General features: G+C 41.8%; 1 protein-coding gene across 4 annotated transcripts in view; it reads left to right on the plus strand.

The window, feature by feature from the left end:
• Positions 1 to 1,437: 1,437 nt before the first annotated feature.
• The window catches only part of MAMDC2 (MAM domain containing 2), a 168,583-nt gene continuing 146,577 nt past the window's right edge, over positions 1,438 to 23,443 (plus strand). For 2 of the 4 annotated variants that reach the window (XM_059924873.1, XM_059924876.1), the window contains exons 1-2: positions 3,060 to 3,176; positions 3,522 to 3,635. In XM_059924873.1, the coding sequence (XP_059780856.1) occupies positions 3,143 to 3,176; positions 3,522 to 3,635 (148 nt within the window). In that variant the 5' untranslated portion in view covers positions 3,060 to 3,142. Of the gene's footprint in view, positions 1,450 to 2,680; positions 3,177 to 3,518; positions 3,636 to 23,443 lie in introns of those variants that run through there. The other 2 variants (XM_059924875.1, XM_059924874.1) reach the window with 2 other exon arrangements.

Below are 23,443 nucleotides of genomic sequence, written 5' to 3' on the forward strand. Positions count from 1 at the left end.
TTGCATTGTCACTTCTCCCTGGGCCCAGTCCTGCTTCTTCCCACTCCCTTCCACAGGAGTTGATCCCAAGGGCGCCCCCTAGTGAACATTCTGTGCACTAAACTCCAAGTCAGAGTCTGCTCTCCAGAGTCCCCAGTCTGTGCCAATGTGGAAGGGTCATCTGTTCTTGGGATCATGCAATTATATGTGAAATAGAAATTTTACTCCAACTAATTCTGCACTTAGGTGTAATGATTCAGTTTCCCATAGGTGGCAATAAATGATGTCATCTTTAAGTATTAAATCGTATTTTTAAATTTTTGGAGATCTCTTTAGGGCCTTGAAGTTTTTCATTTTCCTAACACCTGGAACATGTAAATGAATCTAAGGCAACCCTAAAGCTTTGAAATACTCCATAGGTACCTGGGAAAAGGAGAACCGGTTTGATAGTTGCTGAAAATTTGTTTGGTTGAAAATAGTGTTTTGAAGTTTCAACTGGATTCATATCCATCTTTAAAATTTTAATTAAGTAATTTGATGAAATTCATCAGATATTTAGCACCATCTGTGAGCAAGAAATCAAAAAAGAAAGACAAAGGAGATAGGCTACTGTACCAGTTGAGAAAATAGGCTTTTGGAATAAAGCCGATCTGAGTTTGAATCTTGTCTCTACCACGTGCTGTCACTGAGCTGTCACTGAACTCTGCACCTCAGTTTCCCCATCTATTAAATGGGGATAATAATGATGCATACCCCATAGAGTCTTTGAGAAAGTTAAATGAGATTATCTATCTAAAAGGTTTCTAATAGTAAACATGATAAATGTTTTTATTATTATTAGCTACTCCCTGAGGCAAAGCATATAAACACACACACTAAACAAATTTTAGATCATTTGAGCCACTGCCTACAGAAAACTCCTGAAACCTTGTCTAAACTTATTTTAAAAGGATCCAGGAGCTTTCTTCTTATTAGAGAGAAGGCTTTCAAGTTTTCTCATCATGAAGATGACATCTGAGTCAAGACCTAGAGGTAGTACCAGCATGAGTCATGTGGCTCTCCTGGCAAGAGCATTTCAAATAGAGAGAACAGCCAGTGCGACGTTCTGAGAGGACAGCTAGACTGTGTCTGAGGACCAGCCAGGAGGTCCATGTAGCTGGAGGGAAGTAAGCAGGGCAGATTAGGTCAGAGATATAAGTGGGTGGGGATAGGTTTTGTAGGACCTGGTAGGCCATTGTGAAGAGTCTGGATTCTGCTAAATGATTGATGGAGTTGTTAGGAGTCTGGAACCAAGGCGTGACATAGTCCGATTTCTGTGTCAAAAGGATGCCCTGACAACCGTGTTAAGAATGGAATGGAGGTGCGCAAGGCAGAAGCAGCAAGGAGACCACCTTTCGGAAACTACTGCAGCATCCCCGGCAAACAGCAGTGGCCACTGGGATCAGGGCAGTCATGTGGGCATGGAGCGTGGTCAGTACCTGCTATGTTTTGAATCCTGAACTGACAGAATTTGGTAATGTCCTGAGACGAAGAAAAGAGTCAAGGATAACTCTAAGTATTTTGTCCTGAGCAATTGGAAGGGAAAGGTTCCTTTAACTGAGATGAGGAAGATGCAGGGGAGAGACAGGTTTGGGAAGGAATATGAGGTGTTCATGCTGGGACCTGTTAAGTATGAGATAGCTCTCAAGCATCCAAATGAAAATGCTGAGGTGGCAGTGAGACAGAAGAGTCTGGAGGCAGTGGGCCGTCTGGACTAGAAAAATATTTGGGAGATATCAGGTTCTAGTTGGTGTTTCAAACTATGAGACTGGATGAAATCACTGAGGAAGTGAGGAGAAAGGGAAACAGGAGCTGAAAGGATAGAACTTGGAGGCACCCTAGTATCCAGGGGTCAGAGAGAGAAAAAGAAACAGCAAGGAGAAGAATGAAGGACAAGGAAAACACAGGGAGTCTGGAAACCAAGTGAAGGCATGTGAGCAGGGCTTTGATGGTTGAACAAGAGTTTGTTAGGCCAGTGGTCCTCAAAATGTGGTCCCAGACTAGCAGCATCAGCACCTGGAAAGTTGTTAGGAATGTGCAGAATCTTGGACCACAGACCAGAACTACTGAATCAGAAACTCTTGATGGCGGGCTTCTGATGTACCCTAAAATTTGAGAATCATTGACCTAGGCATAAAATTGCCTGCCCAGTATAATAAAGAGCATTAAGAAGAACCCCTACCCCTGTCACCACTTTCTTTACTGGAGGAGACTATTTTTAAAGACCCACTTAGTGCTCAAAGCAAATTTGTAGCCAATGGGTACTTCACCATAACCCCCTCCCTGACATCACTACCCCCATCCCAATTTAGAAACCTTCTACTAATTTATCATGGCTCTTTGGAGAGGAGGAATGCCCCCATTTCACCGGACAGAGGGAATGCTGAGCACCAGACATGCCAAACATTCCACTGCTAAATAAAGGCGGGGGTGGGGGGGGCGGTATTCCAAGGTTAGAGTTAAGGGGCCATAAATGCTGAAACTCCTAGATGTAAATCTTATTCCACCCAACACTTCCCAAAATTTCCTCTAGGTTTTCCTAAGAGAATTCCACCCTCTTCCATTCTGGGGAGAAAAGGTTAAGATTAGGGCGAGCCCCGCAGGGCTGGCATTCCACATAGAGGGAGGCTGTCCCCGGAAATAAGCTGGTTCCCACTAGGATGGGCGGGGCGGGGCGCCTCCAGTCCCAGCTCAGCCGAGGGGTTCCCGGGAGGCCTGCCCTCTCCAGTATCTGCCAGGGGTCTGGTCCCAAGCTTTAAAAATCCGAGCCGTGGCACTGCATCCCGACCTCTCCTCTCCCAGCCAGTTCTGGCTGGCTTTTCAAAAGTGTGCAGTTGTCTCCTCCCTGCCCAGCCCCGTCCTCGCCCAGGACCAGCTGTGCGGCCGGCCGGCTTCACTTAGGACGCGAGCGCACCGCGCGGCGCTCACAGTTCAGGCACCTTCGGCTTTCCGCTCTGCTCCCGGGGCCGCTTTGCAAAGTTGGGCAGCTCCAAGCGCACGCTTTGCCTCCGACTTCTCCCTCCCCCGATTCCAGGCGCCCCCGCTTCCCACGCTCCTTCCACCCGGAGCAGCCTGTCCCAGCGGGCTGGCGGCTCGCACCCCTGTCCAGTCTTCCTCCCCGACCATGCTGTTCAGGGGCGTCCTGCTGGCAGTGCAAGGTAAGGCCTGGATCCGGGGTGGGGGGGGGGGTACCTCTGAGGGGCGCTCTCGTGGCCCTCTCCCAATCCCGCAGCCCTGGTAGTCGGGCTCGCGGTCCTGGGCTGGGCCGTCCGAGGGCGCCTACGGATCCATCTCCACAGCCGCTAACCTCCCTCCCCGAGCCCAGCGACTGCGCACGGGTCGCGCAGTGCAAGCGCCCTGGGCGGGGGCGGCAATACTGCCTCCCTCTCCCGTCCCCTCCCGCACGCCTTCTCACTTTCACCAGGTGGCTCCCCGGGGTGCCCTGAGTTGGTGTAAACGCTCCCGAGACCGAGCCTGAACTGAAACCCGCTTTGTGCCAGCAGCCCTGCAGCTTGTCGGTGCCCTGGACCTGCCCGCGGGATCCTGCGCGTTCGAAGAGAGCACCTGCGGCTTTGACTCGGTGTTCGAGTTCCTGCCGTGGATTTTAAACGAGGAAGGTAAGGGGGTCAGTGCACAGGGGCCCAAGGTGAACTTTCCTTTTTTGCTGGTTGCCTCTTTCGCATGGGTAATGTTATCATCTTGGAGTTAAGTACTCTCAGGAGGAAAAGTGTGAGTCATGCATCATCCTTCCGACTCTCAGCTGTGCTGCATGGCTGGCCAATGACGAGATGGAGCCCTTTGTTTACCTGGCCTGTGGGTAGAAGCTCTGCGATTTTGCCCGCCCCCCTCCCCCCATGGAAGGGAGAAAGGGGGCACAGCTGATGATTGTCTCCCACCAGCTGTGTGCCCTCTGCAGGTCAACAGCCTCTCTGGTCCTCAGTAGACACCGTTGTGAGCTGGGAAAGTTGGGTGAGGTTAGTTTTCTTCTCGTCCTGCAGAAATGGTGCCCTAATTCTGTGATGGGACCTCAGTGCTAAACCTCACATTTATGTTGTGCTTGACAGCGTTTTGTTGCATGACATCATCCTCATGTTATTGTTGTGTTTATAATCCAGTACTTGGCGAAAGAGGAAACCAAGTCCATGGCCATGTGCCTGAGGTCTCTCAGCTGGCTGGCATTGGTCATTGTCTTACCACTCATACCGTTTGGGTTCTAGTGACAAAGTTTAAATGTGGGGTCTTCAGATATAGCTTCTTGCCCTTCATTTATTTAGTAAAAAATAAGTAGTTCTCTAATGCCCAAGAGCAGGCACTTCTTTCCCTTCTTTCCCTTATCTCTCACTTGTGCCACCCCATTAAGAAGCTTGATGCCCCAGGCCACTGGGACTGAGAAATAGCCTCCTTTAAAAAACACTGCAGCGTAAAAGAGATCAGCTAGCCTCCTTCCCAGGAATCTCATTTGTCCTCAGGCCCCCAGATTGTCTAAGCTCCCTGGAGAAGGTGGAGGCTCAGAACCCCTGCTTAGGATGTAGGAACTGTCATCACAGCTTTTCTGCCTTGGGCTTCTGTTTGGGGCTTTGCATATACTAGCTTCTCTGACATTGGCAGGGAGGTGATGTTAGCCCCATTTTACAGAGGAGGGACTCTCAGTCTTAGAATATTCAAATGGCTGGCCCATGTCCCAAGCTATCAGTCAGTGGCCAGCTCTGAGCTAACTAGATCAGGGAAAAAACAGGAGGGAACTACTCAGTAGTAAGCTTTATTTATTGCCAACAATTGCCAAGTCTTTCCTACAGAGTACTTAGGGGTAGCTGGGAAAAATCAATTCCTGATGTATCGTTTGAAGGATTCCTACCTTGCTGATTGCCTTAGGGAAGTCTCTTTCATCTCACCACCCTACCCCTTTCCCTGTTCTGGTTGTGTGTGAAGCATTTTGAGCAGTGGCGTGACCTGGACCACATGACTGGCTTTGGAGAGCATTATTCTCTAACACAGTGCTTTAGCTGCATCAAAATAACCTGGTGGGTATGTTAGGACGCAGGTTGCTGGGCCCCACCTCTGAGTTTCAGAGTCTGTGGGTCTGGGATGGGGCTGAGAATTTGCATATCTAACAAGTTCCCCGGTGATGCTGCTGGTCTGGAGATCACATTTTGAGAACCACTGACCTTTGAGATCCCCTACCTCTGCTGGTGGCCCTGTGCAGGGCTAGGACTAAGGTGAAAGAGCCACTTGCATGACCCTGAGAGTGAAGACCTCCTTAAATCTTGTGCCCTAGACACCCCTCTTGCCTCGTCCTAGCCTGGCCCTGAGAAAAGGAAATCAACATCACCCCTTAATCCAGGAGCCTCAGTCCTGCGCCCCCATTGCCAGGCCTCCGTCAGGATGGTGGCCCCCTGGCAGCCTGCTCCTGGGTCAGTGGGCAGGCCACAGCTCGCTGCACTCAACTGCCGCCCAGACCCACAGGAAGTGCTCTCTGCTGAGTTGGGCCAGGAAAACAGGACGATGCTTATAGGGAAAGGTGATTGTGGTTTATAGCAAAATGAAGACACTGTTGCTTTCCTCTGCTTTCTTTCTAACTTCCAACAGCCACAGCTTTCTGGCTCAAGGCTGGGGGAAGTTCGTTCATTCTCCTCTGAGCATTCCCGGGGGAGCAGGCTGGTTAGGCTTCCATCCTTATGTATCACGTTTTCCGGAGGCCAGAACTTGGACATAACAGTCCACTCCAGAGGCGCAGCGAGGTAGGGGTGTGGCAGCCCCTGCTGCTGCCTGCTGAGAAGCCACCACTAAGAATTTCCGGTAAAAAGCCATTCCTAGGTTGGTAGATTAAAGACAATACAAGTGTCCCAGGCTGAAATCTGGTCACAAGCCTTTCTGCAAATTTACTTCATCTGGCTGCAAAAACCCTTTGAAACTGGTTCCATCCACCTCCGTGTATTGTATGGCGGTATAGAAAATGATAGGTTTCAGTGACTTTTGCCCACAAGTATTTGGAACACAAATAGCACTTTCTAGATGTCCTTGGTCAGTAAGTTAATTTACAGTGGAGAGATCAATGCTAAAGCCCAGTGAAGAGAGTTAAGTAGAGAAACAAATCTGCCAATTAGAATTGCATTACAGGAGATTCAAATCGGGAGTCATTGTCTCAAAATATCTCCCAGCTGCCCAAAGTTGTATTTGAGGTCCACTCCTTTGGTTTATTTAGAGTATTAGGTCTCTAAGCCTCTCCAATTACAATTCCAATGTCCCTAGCTCATGGCCATTTTGAAATATGCTTGATTTCCACTGGGCAAAAAATGGATGAGTTTTGACAAGGCGATGCATTGACTTGGGTTGCGTACCATAGGGAGGGTACCCCCAGGGACAGAGGATGGCACCAGAGCAGGTGACTGGGCACAGCAACCTAGCCTTGTCTACTTTCCAGTTTCTTGTTTTCTTGATTTACCTCCATGTTTTCGGTAGAATATTTTAATTTCCTCTCACTTGTCAAGGCAAGTGAGATTGTGTCAGAATCAAACTTTGAACTTGCTTTTAAATTTTAGGTTTGAATTAAATCCTGGGAAGAAGAGATCTATTTTATCATACAAAAATCTTCCTTATTCATTCATTTATCATCTAAAAAAATCTTTATTCATTCGCAGTTCAGAGAATATTGGAACCCCTTTGAACAGTCGTCCTCAGCTGAAATCAACATTGTTGGTTCCATTTCCCCAGTGCCAGCTGTGGGGGGGCAGAAGCCCTTCGGCTGAGGATTCTTGGACACTGTAAAGTTGGCCTCACATCAGAATGGTCACGGTTCAGGCTAGTCATCGGTTGGGTTTTGGTTTCATTCCAATTTTTGGACCCCTTGGTTTAGCATCTTTAAGCTGGCTCTTTGAGGAAGTCATTGGAGGAACTGAGGGAGGGAGGGGGTAAAATCCAAACCCAGGTACTGCTCCTTAATTAGAAGTTTGGAACACTAAGCCACCCCAGAGAGGAAGGTAGATGTGGACATGTCAGGTTAAGAGGAGGTAAAAAAGGAAATTCAAAGCACTTGTAGAGAGAGTATTTTTTTTTTCTACAACAGTGGGGGTCAGTGTTTGAGGAATTGCCTAATACAGGAAGAATTTGGATGGTATTTGTACCCAGGAGCAAGTGATGGTATCTGAGGCAGGCTGGCCAGCTAGAAGTTTGGCATAACCAATGGGGGGCGGGTGGTAGAGTAGGCCAATATCTTAATGTAAGTATATGCATGTGTCTCTTCCTGTCAACCCCCTTTCTTCACCCAAACCCCTTCCTTCTCTCTTAAGGACACTTTCAGTTACTTGGTCAGCTGAGTTTCACTTCTTCACTCAGTCATGTGCTAGTTATTAATACTGATAAATCCTGCCTGATATTTCTTGAGGCCCAGCTGGAGCCAGAAGTCTGGCCAGCATCCCAGGGGGCCTTCCTAGAGGAGGAGGACCAGTCCTCCCTCTCTGTGGGTTACAGCTCTCTTTCTGACTCAGCATCCCACCCTGACATCAGGAGTTCATCAGGCAATTCCCACCCTCTGGATCTGCTTAAACCTGCATCGCCTCTGCTTGTTGGTCTCTTGATGCCCTTTATGCAGAAACACAGCCCCCATGTTGTGGAGAGGCTGAGAGCAGCACGAGTCTGGGGTGTTCCTCAGATGCCTCTCGGAGAAACAGTCGACCCCAGGAATTGGCCGAGTTCTTCCTGCAATGCCATGTGGCGTTCCCTGGCCCGCCCTGGCTACTACTGATGTCAGGTTGAATCTGGCTCTTGTGAGCTGTGCCTGAGCGTGGCCTTGGTTCTGCCCTGGCTCTGCCTGGGATCCTAGATCCTAGAGCTGGGCCTTGGAATTCATCCAGTGCAACCTCCTCATTTTACGGAGGTGCGCACTGTGGCCCAGACAGGCTCCCAGTCAGGGTCAATGACCAAGTCAGTGGCAGCCCTGGGGCAGGGCCTCATTTCCTCAACTCTTCACCTTTCTTTCTTCTAGTATTGCTGCCTCTCCCAATGTCCCTGTCTTCACCAGCTCCTGGACCTTGACACTTTGGTGTGTTAATTAAACTCTGCAACGTGTTAGAAACTCTTCATCAAACATCTAATTATATTTCATACATGTGGAAGAACATGGGTTCCAAAGGTGCAGTGCTTTGGGCCTACCAAACCCACAACAAAACACTATATTTTATGCCAGACCATGCATTTATTCACTCAGATGTGTAGGGATCCCACCTGCCTGCAATCTTTAGCATATAAAAGAGTGCCTGGCACATAGTAGATGCTCAACAAATATTTGTTGGATAAATGAATTTGCTGAAGGAATAAATTCAATATTGATGATTAAAAAGTCCTTATGCATTTCGTGTGTGCCCCTGGTTCATTCTGCCCCTTCAAAGGTAGCTCCTTAGCATGAGAAACAATGTAAGCCTAGTGGTTAATATGAACTCTAGAGTTGGACAGCTTGGATTAGAATCCAGGCTCTACCCTGACATGCTGTGTGGCTTTGGACAAATTATTTAACCCCTGTGTGTCTCAGTTTCCTTGGCTGTAAAATGGAGATAATTAAAGCACCTATCTCCTAAGATTGTTATGAAGACTAAATACATTAATATATTTAACACATAGTGAGCACTTTATACATGTAGCCTATTATTATTGTTACTCTTATTATTACTAGTTTTGTATTTTATCAAACATTATTTCTTCAATTCAGACAGCTTTCCAACACAGCTTCTGGATTGCTCAGGAGAATGTATTTTTCTTTTCATTATAGTTTTGCCATTTGTTCTCTATTCCACCCAGAGGAAGAGCTTTCCTTTTCTTATTGTTTGGCTCTATTTTATTTATTTATTTAATAATTTAATCATCTGTTAGCCTCCTGGGCCATCTAAGTTTTGTGTGGCTGACTGAAGTGTGGACATAAAGTAATAAGACTAAGTTTCACACTTGGTTTACAGTCTCTCCCTATGACTTAGACCTTTTTCTCTATAAATTCTTAGTTTTTGTCAGGAATGCTTTGGTCCCTGCCCCAGCCTGTTCTTCCCTACTTACCTGTCCCACGGAGCTGGTGCCTCAGCATCAATCAAGTTCCATGCTGGTCCCTTCTAGGAGACCTCTGAGCTCTCATCTCCTAAGCTCTTGGGCAGGTCCCTAACCCATGGCCTCCCTGTCAATCAATCTGAGTTCTTGGGTTCTCTTACCTGGCTCTTGCACTTGGGACTTAACCTACCTGGAATGGTAATCTCTGCCTGCTCCTCTCTGCTGTGACTCACTTCTCTGGATGTAGGCTCTGTCTGGCCTTCCTATCAAGGCCAACACCCAGTCTGGGTTCCTCCCTACTCAAATTAGAGTTGCTGAATGGGAAGTTGCTACCCAGCTCCTGGTCTGATCCCTGACAAGGCGCCCAGGATTTTTGGGATGTTTTCCTTCCCATAATTGCAGAAGTCAGCTGTGGTCACAATATATTGGGAGGAAAAAGTAATTTCTTGTCATAGGACTTTCTGCTTTCACTGTCATCTTCAAATCTCTTAGCACACAGTCCCCAGGTTTTATGACTTGCATTTTGGGATATGCTATTCATAAAAAATCCTGGTTCTTAAAATAGCAGAACCTCTTTGGTAGGTCACCCCAGCAACAGTCCTACTTCTGTCTCTTGTTAAACAATGTTTGATTTTTAAGAATTTGAGTGAAACCTATTTATGTTAACAGAAGTGATGGGCATCTTGATATATAAGCCCAGCAGGTAGTTGAACATGTGTTGGGCGTCTTGGCTGGTCAATCCTGATTTTTACTTCTACCAGTTATCCCACCCACTGTTCCTCAATTTCTCTTATGCTTGTCTTAATCAATTCAGTCATATAAGTGTATTCATGCATTCAGATCTAGGCTCTTGGAGCATTTGATTATATGTTTAATTTCATATATATGTAGGTATGTATATGAAATACCTACAGGAAGAAGGTAGTACTTAACACAGAAGAACATATGGCTGGTGATAAATGAAGAAGTTATTTAAGAGCAAAGAACTTTCACAATATATATCAGAAATTTCTATCACATCCATTAGGCCATACCTAATTAAGGAAAGCATAATGTCATACCTAATATCAATAAAACATTCCTGACGGGCTTCCCTGGTGGCGCAGTGGTTGAGAATCTGCCTGCCAATGCAGGGGACACGGGTTCGAGCCCCGGTCTGGGAAGATCCCACATGCCGCGGAGCAACTAGGCCCGTGAGCCACAATTACTGAGCCTGCGCGTCTGGAGCCTGTGCTCCGCAACAAGAGAGGCCGCGATAGTGAGAGGCCCGCGCATCGCGATGAAGAGTGGCCCCTGCTTGCCGCAACTGGAGAAAGCCCTCGCACAGAAACGAAGACCCAACACAGCCATAAATAAATAAATAAATAAATTTAAAATAAATGTGATTTGAATAAAATATAAAATCTGGTTTAAAAAAAAAAAAAAGGATTCCTTCTAAAAAAAAAAAAAAAAACATTCCTGACAAAAAATAGGAATTTATAGAGAAATTCTCACACCTGTGCATTAGGCCAATTGTTATCAACCCTGAATGGACATTAAAATCACCTAAAAGTTTCTTTAAAAATAGTTGTGTCCAGCCCTACCCCAAGAGACTCTGATTTACTTGGCCAGACATGCGGCCAGACTTGGTGTTGTTAACAAATAGACACTAAGAAATGAACAAACTCCCTAGGTGATTCCAATATGCGGCCAGGGTTGAGGACAGTGATTAGAAGAATGGCCAACTCCCCCCATCTCCCCCCGACCAGATGTAAAAAGAAGGAATATCCTCTTATTAAGGATCCTTTAATGATTACCAATTGCCAACAGGATAAAGTGCAAACTGCCTAGCTTGGCACGCAAGGGCCTTCGTGATTTGCCCCCAGCTATATTTCTTACTCTTCCCTCCCATTAATCCCCAGCGTGCTGTTCATTCAACACCTCTTTACTTTCTTGCCTCCCTGCTCTATTTGTGCTGTTCTCTACGTCTGTGTTATCCTGCTTTTCCATTCCCCTGCCCCATCCCGGCCTATTTGAATCTATCTGTGCTTTAATGTAGGGCTCTTTTTTGAAACATTCCCTGATTTTCCCAAGTAAATGAACCTCTCCCTTTCCTCTTTGTTCTCCCTTCCCATGGCTCTCTTCACGTTCCACCATGTAAATCTTCTTAGTGTCTCCTTATCGGTGTCCCCACCTCTTCACCTCATCAGTGTTACACTTTAAGAACAGGGATCACATACTTCCCACAACACCTGCCAGACGGTGTGTGGTACCAACAAGCGTTTTGGATTTAATCAATCTCTAAAGCCCTTATTGAGATTGATTTAAAAAGAAAAAAACAAAACAAAACTCTTGACATTTTCCCCTGTAGAGAAAGAGGTTGTGTTTAATAATCCTTCCTACCATAGGACTTCAAAGACTTTGGAGGCTTTTGTTGTAATTTCCAGATATAACAGTGAGGCAGTATTTCAGCTTGCCTCACCAATGTGTGATTTGTTTCATCCCCGACATACCCATGGACAAATAGCCCTTGAATTATTTACCCATCAGGGCTGCCTGAATCCCTTGATCCTCTGCCATCACAAACAATCATAATGCAGCCTTGAGAGTGACACTGATTGGTCTAAAAAGTATTTTTTGCAAAAGATGAACAGACTTTGAACTAGCTATTGAGAGCTGTTGTTTCTAAGGAACTCAAGTGCGAGACGTCAGTATAGTACCCACCCTGATGGGCTATTTGTCTGCTCCTGGAAGCAGCTCTTGCATACTGTGGTGACTTGTGGAGAAACCAAAGGATTAGGTTTATGATTCAGTGTTATCTGCCAGAATATTTGCTTTTTCTACTTTTTGAGACATTTTTCTGTGTTTTGGGGGATTCTGAGGTTTAGAATAAAATAATAAACCAAAACAAGTGGTATCGTGCCATAATGTCATAGTATCATGAATGAATCATATGTTTTACAGAAAAAATTTCTAAAGAATATTAAAGCAGAAACTAACACACCATTGTAAAGCAATTATACTCCAATAAAGCTGTTTAAAAAAATATAATATTCATTCCATCAACACACATTTGAGTGCCCACTGTCCATCAGGCACTATATTAGTTGTTGGAGTACAGAGAGTGCATGAAATACATACACAGTCATGGTCCCTGACCTTTGTGGTCACCATAGACCAACAGGAAGAAACACAAATCTGTAATTATGGTAGAGAGCAAAAGGAATTGTATACTAGCCCAGGATTTTCATTGCAAACAGCATAAGTAGGCTGTTTAAATTAAGCAGAAAAGAAATTTATTGGAAGGGTATTAATTAGCTCTCAGAATCAGAAGGAAGTCTAGAGAGCTATATTTGGGCAAGGGTAAAGAGATACATATTGTAGGCAAGATCCTACTGGAGGAAGCATTTGTGAGACTTTACCACTGGATATTTGTTACTGTGCTTCTGGACCTGCCTGTTCATTATTCTGTAGACAATGAGTAGTGATATGGCTTGCTCTCCAGTCCAGTAGCTGAGAAGAGGATTGATTTGAGGAAGATTGGCAATGGGGAGGCTAGTTCGGGAACTGTGCAGTGGTCTAGCTAAGAGATGATGAGGCCTTGAAATAGGACAAGGGGAGTAGGGGTAAAAGGGAGAGAGTAAATAAAACACCAGAAAGGGGACTAAATTGACAGGACTTGCTTATTGATTGGGCAGGAGTATCGAGTCAGAGGGAAAGTGATTCCCAGATTTCTAGTTTGGACAGCTGTTTGTTTGAGGGTGTCAACAGTTGAGTGAATTTCAAACTGAAAATTTTGTTAGGGTAGAAGAAGTTGTGTTCAGTTCTGAGTTACCTGGGAAACATCCAGGTGGAGGTTTCCAGCAGGACTTTGATGTAGGAAGCTGAAGGTCAGGTACAGTCTGGGTAGGACTATGGCTGTGGGAATCCTTAGCATAAAGACAGTGGTTGAAATCTTGAGAAGAGGTAAGATCACCCAAAGAGAATGTATAAAGTGGTAACAGCAGGAAGCTGAGGGTGGAGCCTTAAATTCATGTTTAAGGATTAGGCATAGGAAGGAGATGGTGGAATAAATGAAACAGAAGGAACTAGACATAGAGGAGGAGGAGAATTAGGAAAGTGCAGGGCCACAGAAGCCAAAGGACTTAGGAGTTTCTAAAGGAGGAGGTGATCAACAGGACCCAGCAGCAGAGAGGTGGGCACAGTATGACTTGTCTGTTGGAAATGACAATTAGGTGCTCGAATGAGCGCAGTGTCAGTGAAATGATGAGGACAGACCCCAAATGCCCTGGTGGAAGAATGAAGGGAGAATGTAGACAGTTAGCAGAGTTCTCAGTAAGTTCGGATGTTCTCTCTTTCTCAGAGAGAGGTTTGACCATACCTCCAAAGAAACATGAGATGAAAGAGTTTTTGTTTTGCTGGGTTTTTTGTTTTTTGTTTTTTGTTTTTTAAGGAAAGGGAGACTTGAGCTTGTTTATGAAGTGAGAGGAAGGGATCAGTAAAGAAAGAAGATTCAGGAGACAGGGGGGCTCTAGCTCTGCACTAGAACCAATTTCCACTTTGACAATTCAGAAACCTCAAGAACATACAGGTTTCTTGGACACACATAACCCAAGATCGCTCCATTGAGTGGCTCAATAACACCTGTGTCAACTTCAAAATGTGTGAAATTTTATTTGTGCTGTAAATGCAGAGGATGTAGGAGATTGGGCTGAACCTGTGGTAATTAGGATGCATCCTGGAACATACTTATTAAAAAGCAAAACCAAACCTTTTATAGGCTACAGGAGAATGTTTGGGTATAAGGAAACTTTAACAGCATAGCATATTCTATTTCTGTTATAGGAATAGTTCCCAGCGAGAAGTGTGAAGTGAAACCTAGTGAAAGAGTTACACAATATAGCTTCCTATGCAGCCATGGTTTGTGACCCATAGGTGGCCTTTCATGGTACCTGTCGAGTACATTTATCGTCATTGTCTGTAACCTTCACAACACTCAACAGTCCCGGAGGTGGTTATTATCAACATTTTACAGATGCGTAAGTAGGAGACAGAGAGACTAAGGTAACGTGCCCAAGGCAACACAAAGAGTCAGGATATGGACTGAAGCATATGTGGCTCCAAAGATTTGAGCTTCACTGGGCCCTAGGCTCCTTCCCATCAGAGAGTAAGTTGTTACCTTCATACTTCCAGAGGTCACCACCGAGGAAGACAGACCTGCAAGATTTATGCTTCCCTAGAGGTAGTGGGAAACCTCTGCAAAATACTGATGGTGTCCCAATATTCCAACTCCTGCCCCAGGGTTCCAGGCCCCAGATACAACCAGCATGCCTGCCATGTGGTGGGAAGCCTTTGGAACCAAGCAAGCATCAAGCCAAGATAGGGAAATATACTTCTACTTATTTTTTCCATAACAGATTAAAGTTTACTCTTGGAACCATTTGAAGGATTCTCTTCTCAGTCCTCAGCATTATCTTGGCAGAGAACTTCGGGGAAAATTTACAGCTTGACCTAAAATACTTTGGCAGTCTTAAGGAATACTCCTGAACTTCGAATTCATCCATGTGTACTGTGAACGAATTAAAAGAGTACACAGATAAATGTGTTTTTGCAAGCCAGTTGCCCTACTACACGAGCAGTTTGGTACTCACTCATTCCATTACTCCTAACAGAATGGCAGTGTTGCTATCCAGCAACATTATATAATATTGTGATGTATAACTTAGCTCTATGCTCAGAGAAATTTCCATTCCTTATTTGAAAAACTTTTGCCTCACTGCCAAAGAGAGCTGAAGTGTTATTTGAGGCCACGTTTTTAATGAAGATGACTTTAATATGCTTTAACTTCACCAAGAAGCTGCCTTCTTTGCTTACCAATATTTTATGACTAAGACCATGTTGTCTGATACCATAACTTAATAAGTTTTCTTTTTTAAGCTTCTGCAGATTTCTTTTAATTTTGTGACTTTATGAAAAATGGGTAATAGACTAGAGCGTGTTTAAAGTGTGTTGTGACTCTGCATTAGCCCATTTTAAAATATAAGCTTTATGGAAAGCCTTTGGTTTTCCACTATAAATCCTGAAAATTGGGAATACGCATCTGAAAACGTTTTCCCTTTTCCACAAATTCTGATGCGGAAAATGTGAGTTACACATTAGTACCTTTTTTTTTTTTTTTTTTTGAGAATCAACACTGAAGAGCAGACCCTTTTGTTTTTGTTTTTGTTTTGTTTTATTGTTTTTTTAAAATCTGTAGCCTTTGTTTAATTCACAGTTTCTTATATTTAAAGGATCATGGGTATTTTAGGTAAAATCTGTTAATGTCCTGAAGACATTTTGGCTTTTTGAGAAGTCCTGTCTTACAGAGGAGTATTCATCAGACACAATCCCTTCTACAGGAATAACCTACCATAGGAGACCAAAATATAGATAATAAAATATTGTGCCTTTTTGTTAGTGCACTCAGATCCAAGAAACAGGATTAACAAGTCTCTAAAACCCATGTGTATATACTTGGAATTTTATCTCTTCATTCTGCCTCTATCTGCACACCTATTCCAAGAAATAACCAAGTCCTTCACAGTTTGATGTTTGTCTGGCACTCATCAATTATATATAACAATTGCTGATATTCTTGTTTTACTCATTGTCTTTTTTCTAAGTTATGATCTGTCCATTCAATTCAAAGGGCATCTACTTCTTTGGTCATCTGAACCAAAATTCACATTACCGTATACTAATTCCATGTTAAATTCCATGGTCAATATCCCTGCTGGTATAATTTCAGTCACACTGATATGAAATCATTCATTCAGGAGGTGGAAACAGTTTGGAGGTATATACTTTGCCAGAGTTAATCAGGTGATAACTTTGTATATCAAGTTATTATATACAAATGTTATTATTAACAGTAAGGGACAGAGCTGGAACTCAAAGCTAAAATATCCAAGCCTATTTTCCAAGTGACACTGATCTTTTTTTATAAAACAATCACTCTGCATTACAGAGTACTTATTATCTGAATCTTTAGAAACTGAGTTTCATGGAAAAAAAGTCAGCCAAATCTTCCAACAAAAGTCATTATAACATACAAGCATTTACTAAAGAAGTGACTTCTCGAAAATTTCTTGTCACTTACTACTAGCTTAGGGCATATACTTTCTAATGGTGGTAAAATATTTATTAGTTTCACATATCTTTGTGTTGTAAATACAGTTCTATACATAGAAAAGTGAACAAATTATTTAAAAATATTCAGTATTCTATTTGGTGATTTTGGAATAGTTTTTTTTTTTTAACATCTTTATTGGACTATAATTGCTTTACAATGGTGTGCTAGTTTCTGCTTTATAACAAAGTGAATCAGTTATACATATACATATGTCCCCATATCTCTTCCCTCTTGCATCTCCCTCCCTCCCGCCCTCCCTATCCCACCCCTCTAGGTGGTCACAAAGCACTGAGCTGATCTCCCTGTGCTATGCGGCTGCTTCCCACTAACTATCTATTTTACATTTGGTAGTGTATATATGTCCATGCCACTCTCTCACTTTGTCCCAGCTTACCCTTCCCCTCCCTGTATCCTCAAGTCCCTTCTCTAGTAGGTCTGCATCTTTATTCCCGTCTTGCCCCTAGGTTCTTCTGAGCATATTTTTTTTCTTTTTTCTTTTAGATTCCATATATATATGTTAGCGTACGGTATTTGTTTATCTCTTTCTGACTTACTTCACTCTGTATCACAGTCTCTAGGTCCATCCACCTCACTACAAATAACTCAGTTTCGTTCCTTTTTATGGCTGAGTAATATTCCATTGTATATATGTGCCACATCTTCTTCATCCATTCATCTAAGTGAATGGACACTTCAATGGACACTTAGGTTGCTTCCATGTCCTGGCTATTGTAAATAGAACTGCAATGAACATTTTGGTACATGACTCTTTTTGAATTATGGTTTTCTCAGGGTATATGCCCAGTAGTGGGATTGCTGGGTTGTATGGTAGTTCTATTTTTAGTTTTTTAAGGAACCTCCATACTGTTCCCCATAGTGGCTGTATCAATTTACATTCCCACCAACAGTGCAAGAGGGTTCCCTTTTCTCCACATCCTCTCCAGCATTTATTGTTTGTAGATTTTTTGATGATGGCCATTCTGACTGGTGTGAGATGATATCTCATTGTAATTTTGATTTGCATTTCTCTAATGATTAATGATGTTGAGCATTCTTCCATGTGTTTGTTGGCAATCTGTATATCTTCTGTGGAGAAATGTCTATTTAGGTCTTCTGCCCATTTTTGGATTGGGTTGTTTGTTTTTTTGATATTGAGCTGCATGAGTTGCTTGTATGTTTTGGAGATTAATCCTTTGTCAGTTGCTTCATTTGAAAATATTTTCTCCCATTCTGAGGGTTGTCTTTTGGTCTTGCTTATGGTTTCCTTTGCTGTGCAAAAGCTTTTAAGTTTCATTAGGTCCCATTTGTTTATTTTTGTTTTTATTTCCATTTCTCTAGGAGCTGGGTCGAAAAGGATCTTGCTGTGATTTATGTCAGAGTGTTCTACCTATGTTTTCCTCTAAGAGTTTGATGGTGTCTGGCCTTACATTTAGGTCTTTAATCCATTTTGAATTTATTTTTGTGTATGGTGTTAGGGAGTGTTGTAATTTCATTCTTTTACATGTAGCTGTCCAGTTTTCCCAGCACCACTTATTGAAGAGGCTGTCTTTTCTCCACTGTATATTCTTGCCTCCTTTATCAAAGATAAGGTGACCATATGTGCGTGGGTTTATCTCTGGGCTTTCTTCCTGTTCCATTGATCTATATTTCCGTTTCTGTGCCAGTGCAATACTATCTTGATTACTGTAGCTTTGTAGTATAGTCTGAAGTCAGGGAGCCTGATTCCTCCAGCTCCGTTTTTCTTTCTCAAGATTGCTTTGGCTATTCGGGGTCTTTTGTGTTTCCATACAAATTGTGAAATTTTTTGTTCTAGTTCTGTGAAAAATGCCAGTGGTAGTTTGATAGGGATTGCACTGAATCTGTAGATTGCTTTGGGTACTAGAGTCATTTTCACAATGTTGATTCTTCCAATCCAAGAACATGGTATATCTCTCCATCTATTTGTATCATCTTTAATTTCTTTCATCAGTGTCTTATAATTTTCTGCATACAGGTCTTTTGTCTCCTTAGGTAGGTTTATTCCTAGATATTTTATTCTTTTTGTTGCAATGGTAAATGGGAGTGTTTTCTTAATTTCACTTTCAGATGTTTCATCATTAGTGTATAGGAATGCAAGAGATTTCTGTGCATTAATTTTGTATCCTGCTACTTTACCAAATTCACTGATTAGCTCTAGTAGTTTTCTGGTAGCATCTTTAGGATTCTCTATGTATAGTATCCTGTCATCAGCAAACAGTGACAGCTTTACTTCTTCTTTTCCAATCTGGATTCCTTTTATTTCTTTGTCTTCTCTGATTGCTGTGGCTAAAACTTCCAAAACTATGTTGAACAATAGTGGTGAGAGTGGGCAACCTTGTCTTGTTCCTGATCTTAGTGGAAATGGTTTCAGTTTTTCACCATTGAGGACGATGTTGGCTGTGGGTTTGCCATATATGGCCTTTATTATGTTGAGGAGAATTCCCTCTATGCCTACTTTCTGGAGGGTGTTTATCATAAATGGGTGTTGAATTTTGTCAAAAGCTTTCTCTGCGTCTATTGAGATGATCATATGGTTTTTCTCCTTCAGTTTGTTAATATGGTGTATCACATTGATTGATTTGCATATATTGAAGAATCCTTGCATTCCTGGGATAAACCCCACTTGATCATGGTGTGTGATCCTTTTAATGTGTTGTTGGATTCTGTTTGCTAGTATTTTGTTGAGGATTTTTGCATCTATGTTCATCAGTGATATTGGCCTGTAGTTTTCTTTCTTTGTGACATCTTTGCCTGGTTTTGGTATCAGGGTGATGGTGGCCTCGTAGAATGCGTTTGGGAGTGTTCTTCCCTCTGCTATATTTTGGAAGAGTTTGAGAAGGATAGGTGTTAGCTCTTCTCTAAATGCTTCGCCTGTGAAGCCATCTGGTCCTGGGCTTTTGTTTGTTGGAAGATTTTTAATCACAGTTTCAATTTCAGTGCTTGTGATTGGTCTGTTCATATTTTCTATTTCTTCCTGGTTCAGTCTCAGAAGGTTGTGCATTTCTAAGAATTTGTCCATTTCTTCGAGGCTGCCCATTTTATTGGCATATAGTTGCTTGTAGTAATCTCTCATGATCCTTTGTATTTCTGCAGTGTCAGTTGTTACTTCTCCATTTTCATTTCGAATTCTATTGATTTGAGTCTTCTCCCTTTTTTTCTTGATTAGCCTGGCTAATGGTTTATCAATTTTGTTTATCTTCTCAAAGAACCAGCTTTTAGTTTTATTGATCTTTGCTATCATTTCCTTCATTTCTTTTTCATTTATTTCTGATCTGATCTTTATGATTTCTTTCCTTCTGCTAACTTTGGGTTTTTTTTGTTCTTCTTTCTCTAATTGCTTTAGGTGTAAGGTTAGGTTGTTTATTTGAGATGTTTCTTGTTTCTTAAGGTAGGATTGTATTGCTATAACCTCCCTTTTAGAACTGCTTTTGCTGCATCCCATAGGTTTTGGGTCGTTGTGTTTTCATTGTCATTTGTTTCTAGGTATTTTTTGATTTCCTCTTTGATTTCTTCAGTGATCTCTTGCTTACTAAGTAGTGTGTTGTTTAGCCTCCATGTGTTTGTATTTCTTACTGATTTTTTCCTGTAATTGGTATCTAGTCTCATAGTGTTGTGGTCAGAAAAGATACTTGATACGTATTTAATTTTCTTAAATTTACCAGGGCTTGATTTGTGACCCAAGATATGATCTATCCTGGAGAATGTTCCATGAGCACTTGAGAAGAATGTGTATTCTGTTGTTTTTGGATGGAATGTTCTATAAATATCAATTAAGTCCATCTTATTTAATGTATCATTTAAAGCTTGTGTTTCCTTATTTGTTTTCATTTTGTATGATCTGTCCATTGGTGAAAGTGGGGTGTTAAAGTCCCCTACTATGACTGTGTTACTGTCGATTTCCCCTTTTATGGCTGTTAGTATTTGCCTTATGTACTGCGGTGCTCCTATGTTGGGTGCATAAATATTTCCAATTGTTATATCTTCTTCTTGGATTGATCCCTTGATCATTATGTAGTGTCCTTCTTTGTCTCTTGTAATAGTCTTTGTTTTAAAGTCTATTTTGTCTGATATGAGAATTGCTATTCCAGCTTTCTTTTGATTTCCATTTGCATGGAATATCCTTTTCTATCCCCTCACTTTCAGTCTCTATGTGTCCCTAGGTCTGAAGTGGGTCTCTTGTAGACAGCGTATATACGGGTCTTGTTTTTGTATCCAGTCAGCCTGTCTATGTCTTTTGGTTGGAGCATTTAATCCATTTACATTTAAGGTAATTACCAATATGTATGTTCCTATTACCATTTTCTTAATTGTTTTGGGTTTATTATTGTAGGTCTCTTCCTTCTCTTGTGTTTCCTGCCTAGAGAAGTTCCTTTAGCATTTGTTGTAAAGCTGGTTTGGTGGTGCTGAATTCTCTTAGCTTTTGCTTGTCTGTAAAAGTTTTAATTTCTTCGTCAAATCTGAAAGAGATCCTTGCTGGGTAGAGTAATCTTGGTTGTAGGTTTTTTTGTTTCATCACTTTAAATATGTCCTGACACTCCCTTCTGGCTTGCAGAGTTTCTGCTGAAAGATCAGCTGTTAACCTTATGGGGATTCCCTTGTGTGTTATTTGTTGTTTTTCCCTTGCTGCTTTTAATATTTTTTCTTTTTTTAAATTTTTGGTAGTTTGATTAATATGTGTCTTGGCGTGTTTCTCCTTGGATTTATCCTGTATAGGACTGTCTGTGCTTCCTGGACTTGATTAACTATTTCCTTTCCCATATTAGGGAAGTTTTCAACTATAATCTCTTCAAATATTTTCTCAGTCCCTTTCTTTTTCTCTTCTTCTTCTGAGACCCCTATAATTCAAATGTTGGTGTGTTTAATGTTGTCCCAGAGGTCTCTGAGACTGTCCTCAATTCTTTTCATTCTCTTTTCTTTCTTCGAGCAGACCCTTTTTAACTCACATTTTAAAAGCCCTAATATATCATAGGTTATATGTTTTATCTGAAGATTTTCATCTTTGTTGTCAACATGAAATAGTCAGTAACCTACCTACGGGTGGTTCTCTACTGAATATTGTGTAATAAAGAGAAGTGATATTGAAGATGACATATGTGAAGATGCATAGTATTCACATGAGTTATAATTCATTTTTTTTCTTCTAGTGTCATTGAGATGTAGTTGACATACAGCACTGTATAAATTTAAGGTGTACAGCATAATGTTTTGACTTATATATATCATGAAATGATTACTGCAGTAAGTGTAGTGAACATCCATCATCTCGTATGGATGCAAAATAACAGAAAAAGGAAAAAAATATTTTTTCCTTGTGATGAGAACTCTTAGGATTTGCTCTCTTAACAACTTTCATATGTAACGTACAGCAGCACTAATTGTATTTATCATGTAGTATGTTATGTCCCTAGTATGTATTTATCTTATTACTGGAAGTTTGTACCTTTTGACCACCTTCACCCAATTCCCTTTCCCTCCAAACCCCACCTCTGGTAACTGCAGATCTAATCTCTTTTTCTATGTGTTTGTTTTTTTTGAAGTATAAATGACCTACAACACCATGTGAGTTCCTTTTTCACAACATAGTGATTTGTTATTTTTGTACATTACAAAATGATCACCACAGTAAGTCTAGTTACCATCTGTCACCATACATGGATATTACGTTATTATTTCCTGTATTCCCCACACTGTACGTGTCATCCCCATGACTCATTTGTTTTGTAACTGGAAGCTTGTACCTCTTAATCTCCCTCACCTATTTCACTCATTCCTCCACCCCCCATCCCCTCTGGCAACCACCTGTTTGTTCTGTGTATCTATAAGTCTCTTTCTGATTTGTTAGTTTTATTCATTTGTTTTGTTTTTTAGATTCCACATATAGGTGAAATCGTATGATATTTGTCTTTATCTGACTTATTTCACTTAGCATAATACCCTCCAGGTCCATCCATGTTGTCACAAATGGCTTTATTTCATTCTTTTTTATGGCTGAGTAATATTCCATTGTATATATACACCACATCTCCTTTATTCATCTATTGATGGGCACTTAGGTTGCTTCCATATCTTGGCTATTAGGCATACATGATTCATTTTTAATCTTGGGCTTGTGAAGTAGGACTTATTTGCTTTCCATACATGTATGCTCTAAAGCGTGTTGAATGTAAAAGGAAACTCTAGTAGCTATAGAGAATAAATCCCAGGTTTCTAGACCACCCTCCATTTAAAGAACATATCAATAATTACCAATGATGTCATGCTCAATTTTGATCCACGTGGGCCTCTTGTCTGTCAAGTATGTCATTAAGCAACTTTTGAGAGAGGATGAGGGCAACATGTTTGTGTAACAGCTGAAAACGGACAGCTTAGTTGTTAAGAAAATTTCTCTGTCCCTCAGAATATCCCTCAAGCCTCTTGCCTCTCCACAAACTCAGCTACTCACAATAAAAATTTCTGGGACATGAAAAGGGTGTGAAATAGTCTATATTTTTAATTAACTCTGTTCATTTGTCATTTTGGTGATCGGGAAGTCATTCATAATTTTGTGACAATATTCTGTCATAAAATAAGTTTGGATACATTAATGGATGATCTCTTGCTGAGCATAATATTAGCCTAGTAGTCTAAGATTTCTTAGAAAATTAATGGGTCTTGGAAAAATAGATAATATTCACCATCATTCTATCCAAATGTGCAATGAAACATGGTCATGCACGGTAGACACTGCATTTGAGGCTCAGATGATTTAAGAACTTTTCCTTAGAAACACTTGACAAAGGAAAAATCCTGAAGAATAAACTGCAGGGATTCAGAGTTCCGATCTCCTTTCAGTCTTGATCACCAACCACCAGCTGCATTGCAGAATGACTTGCCATCAAGGTACTCTCAGCTGGGAGCTGAGGATGATGCCTGGCATATTTTATTTAAATATTTTGAGAATGGACACATCAATGATCATTTTTTATGTTTATCCTTAGATCTTTATTCAGAGTTTCTAAAACTCAAAGACCATTTACAAGCATTTACTGAGCACTGGGTAATGTGTTGGCATTGAGCTAGAAGACCCAGTAGATAAGTAATGATAATTATTTTATCTAGCATTTATTGGGCAATTCTAATATGCCAAGCTCTGTGCTAGATGCCTTGCATGTATAATCTCATTGAATTCTTACAATAACCCAATGAGGGGATACTCATTACAGATGAAGAAACTGGGATTTGGAGGGGTTT

Source organism: Balaenoptera ricei, chromosome 6 (genome assembly GCF_028023285.1).
Source record: "Balaenoptera ricei isolate mBalRic1 chromosome 6, mBalRic1.hap2, whole genome shotgun sequence".
Classification (NCBI taxonomy): Eukaryota; Metazoa; Chordata; class Mammalia; order Artiodactyla; family Balaenopteridae; genus Balaenoptera; species Balaenoptera ricei.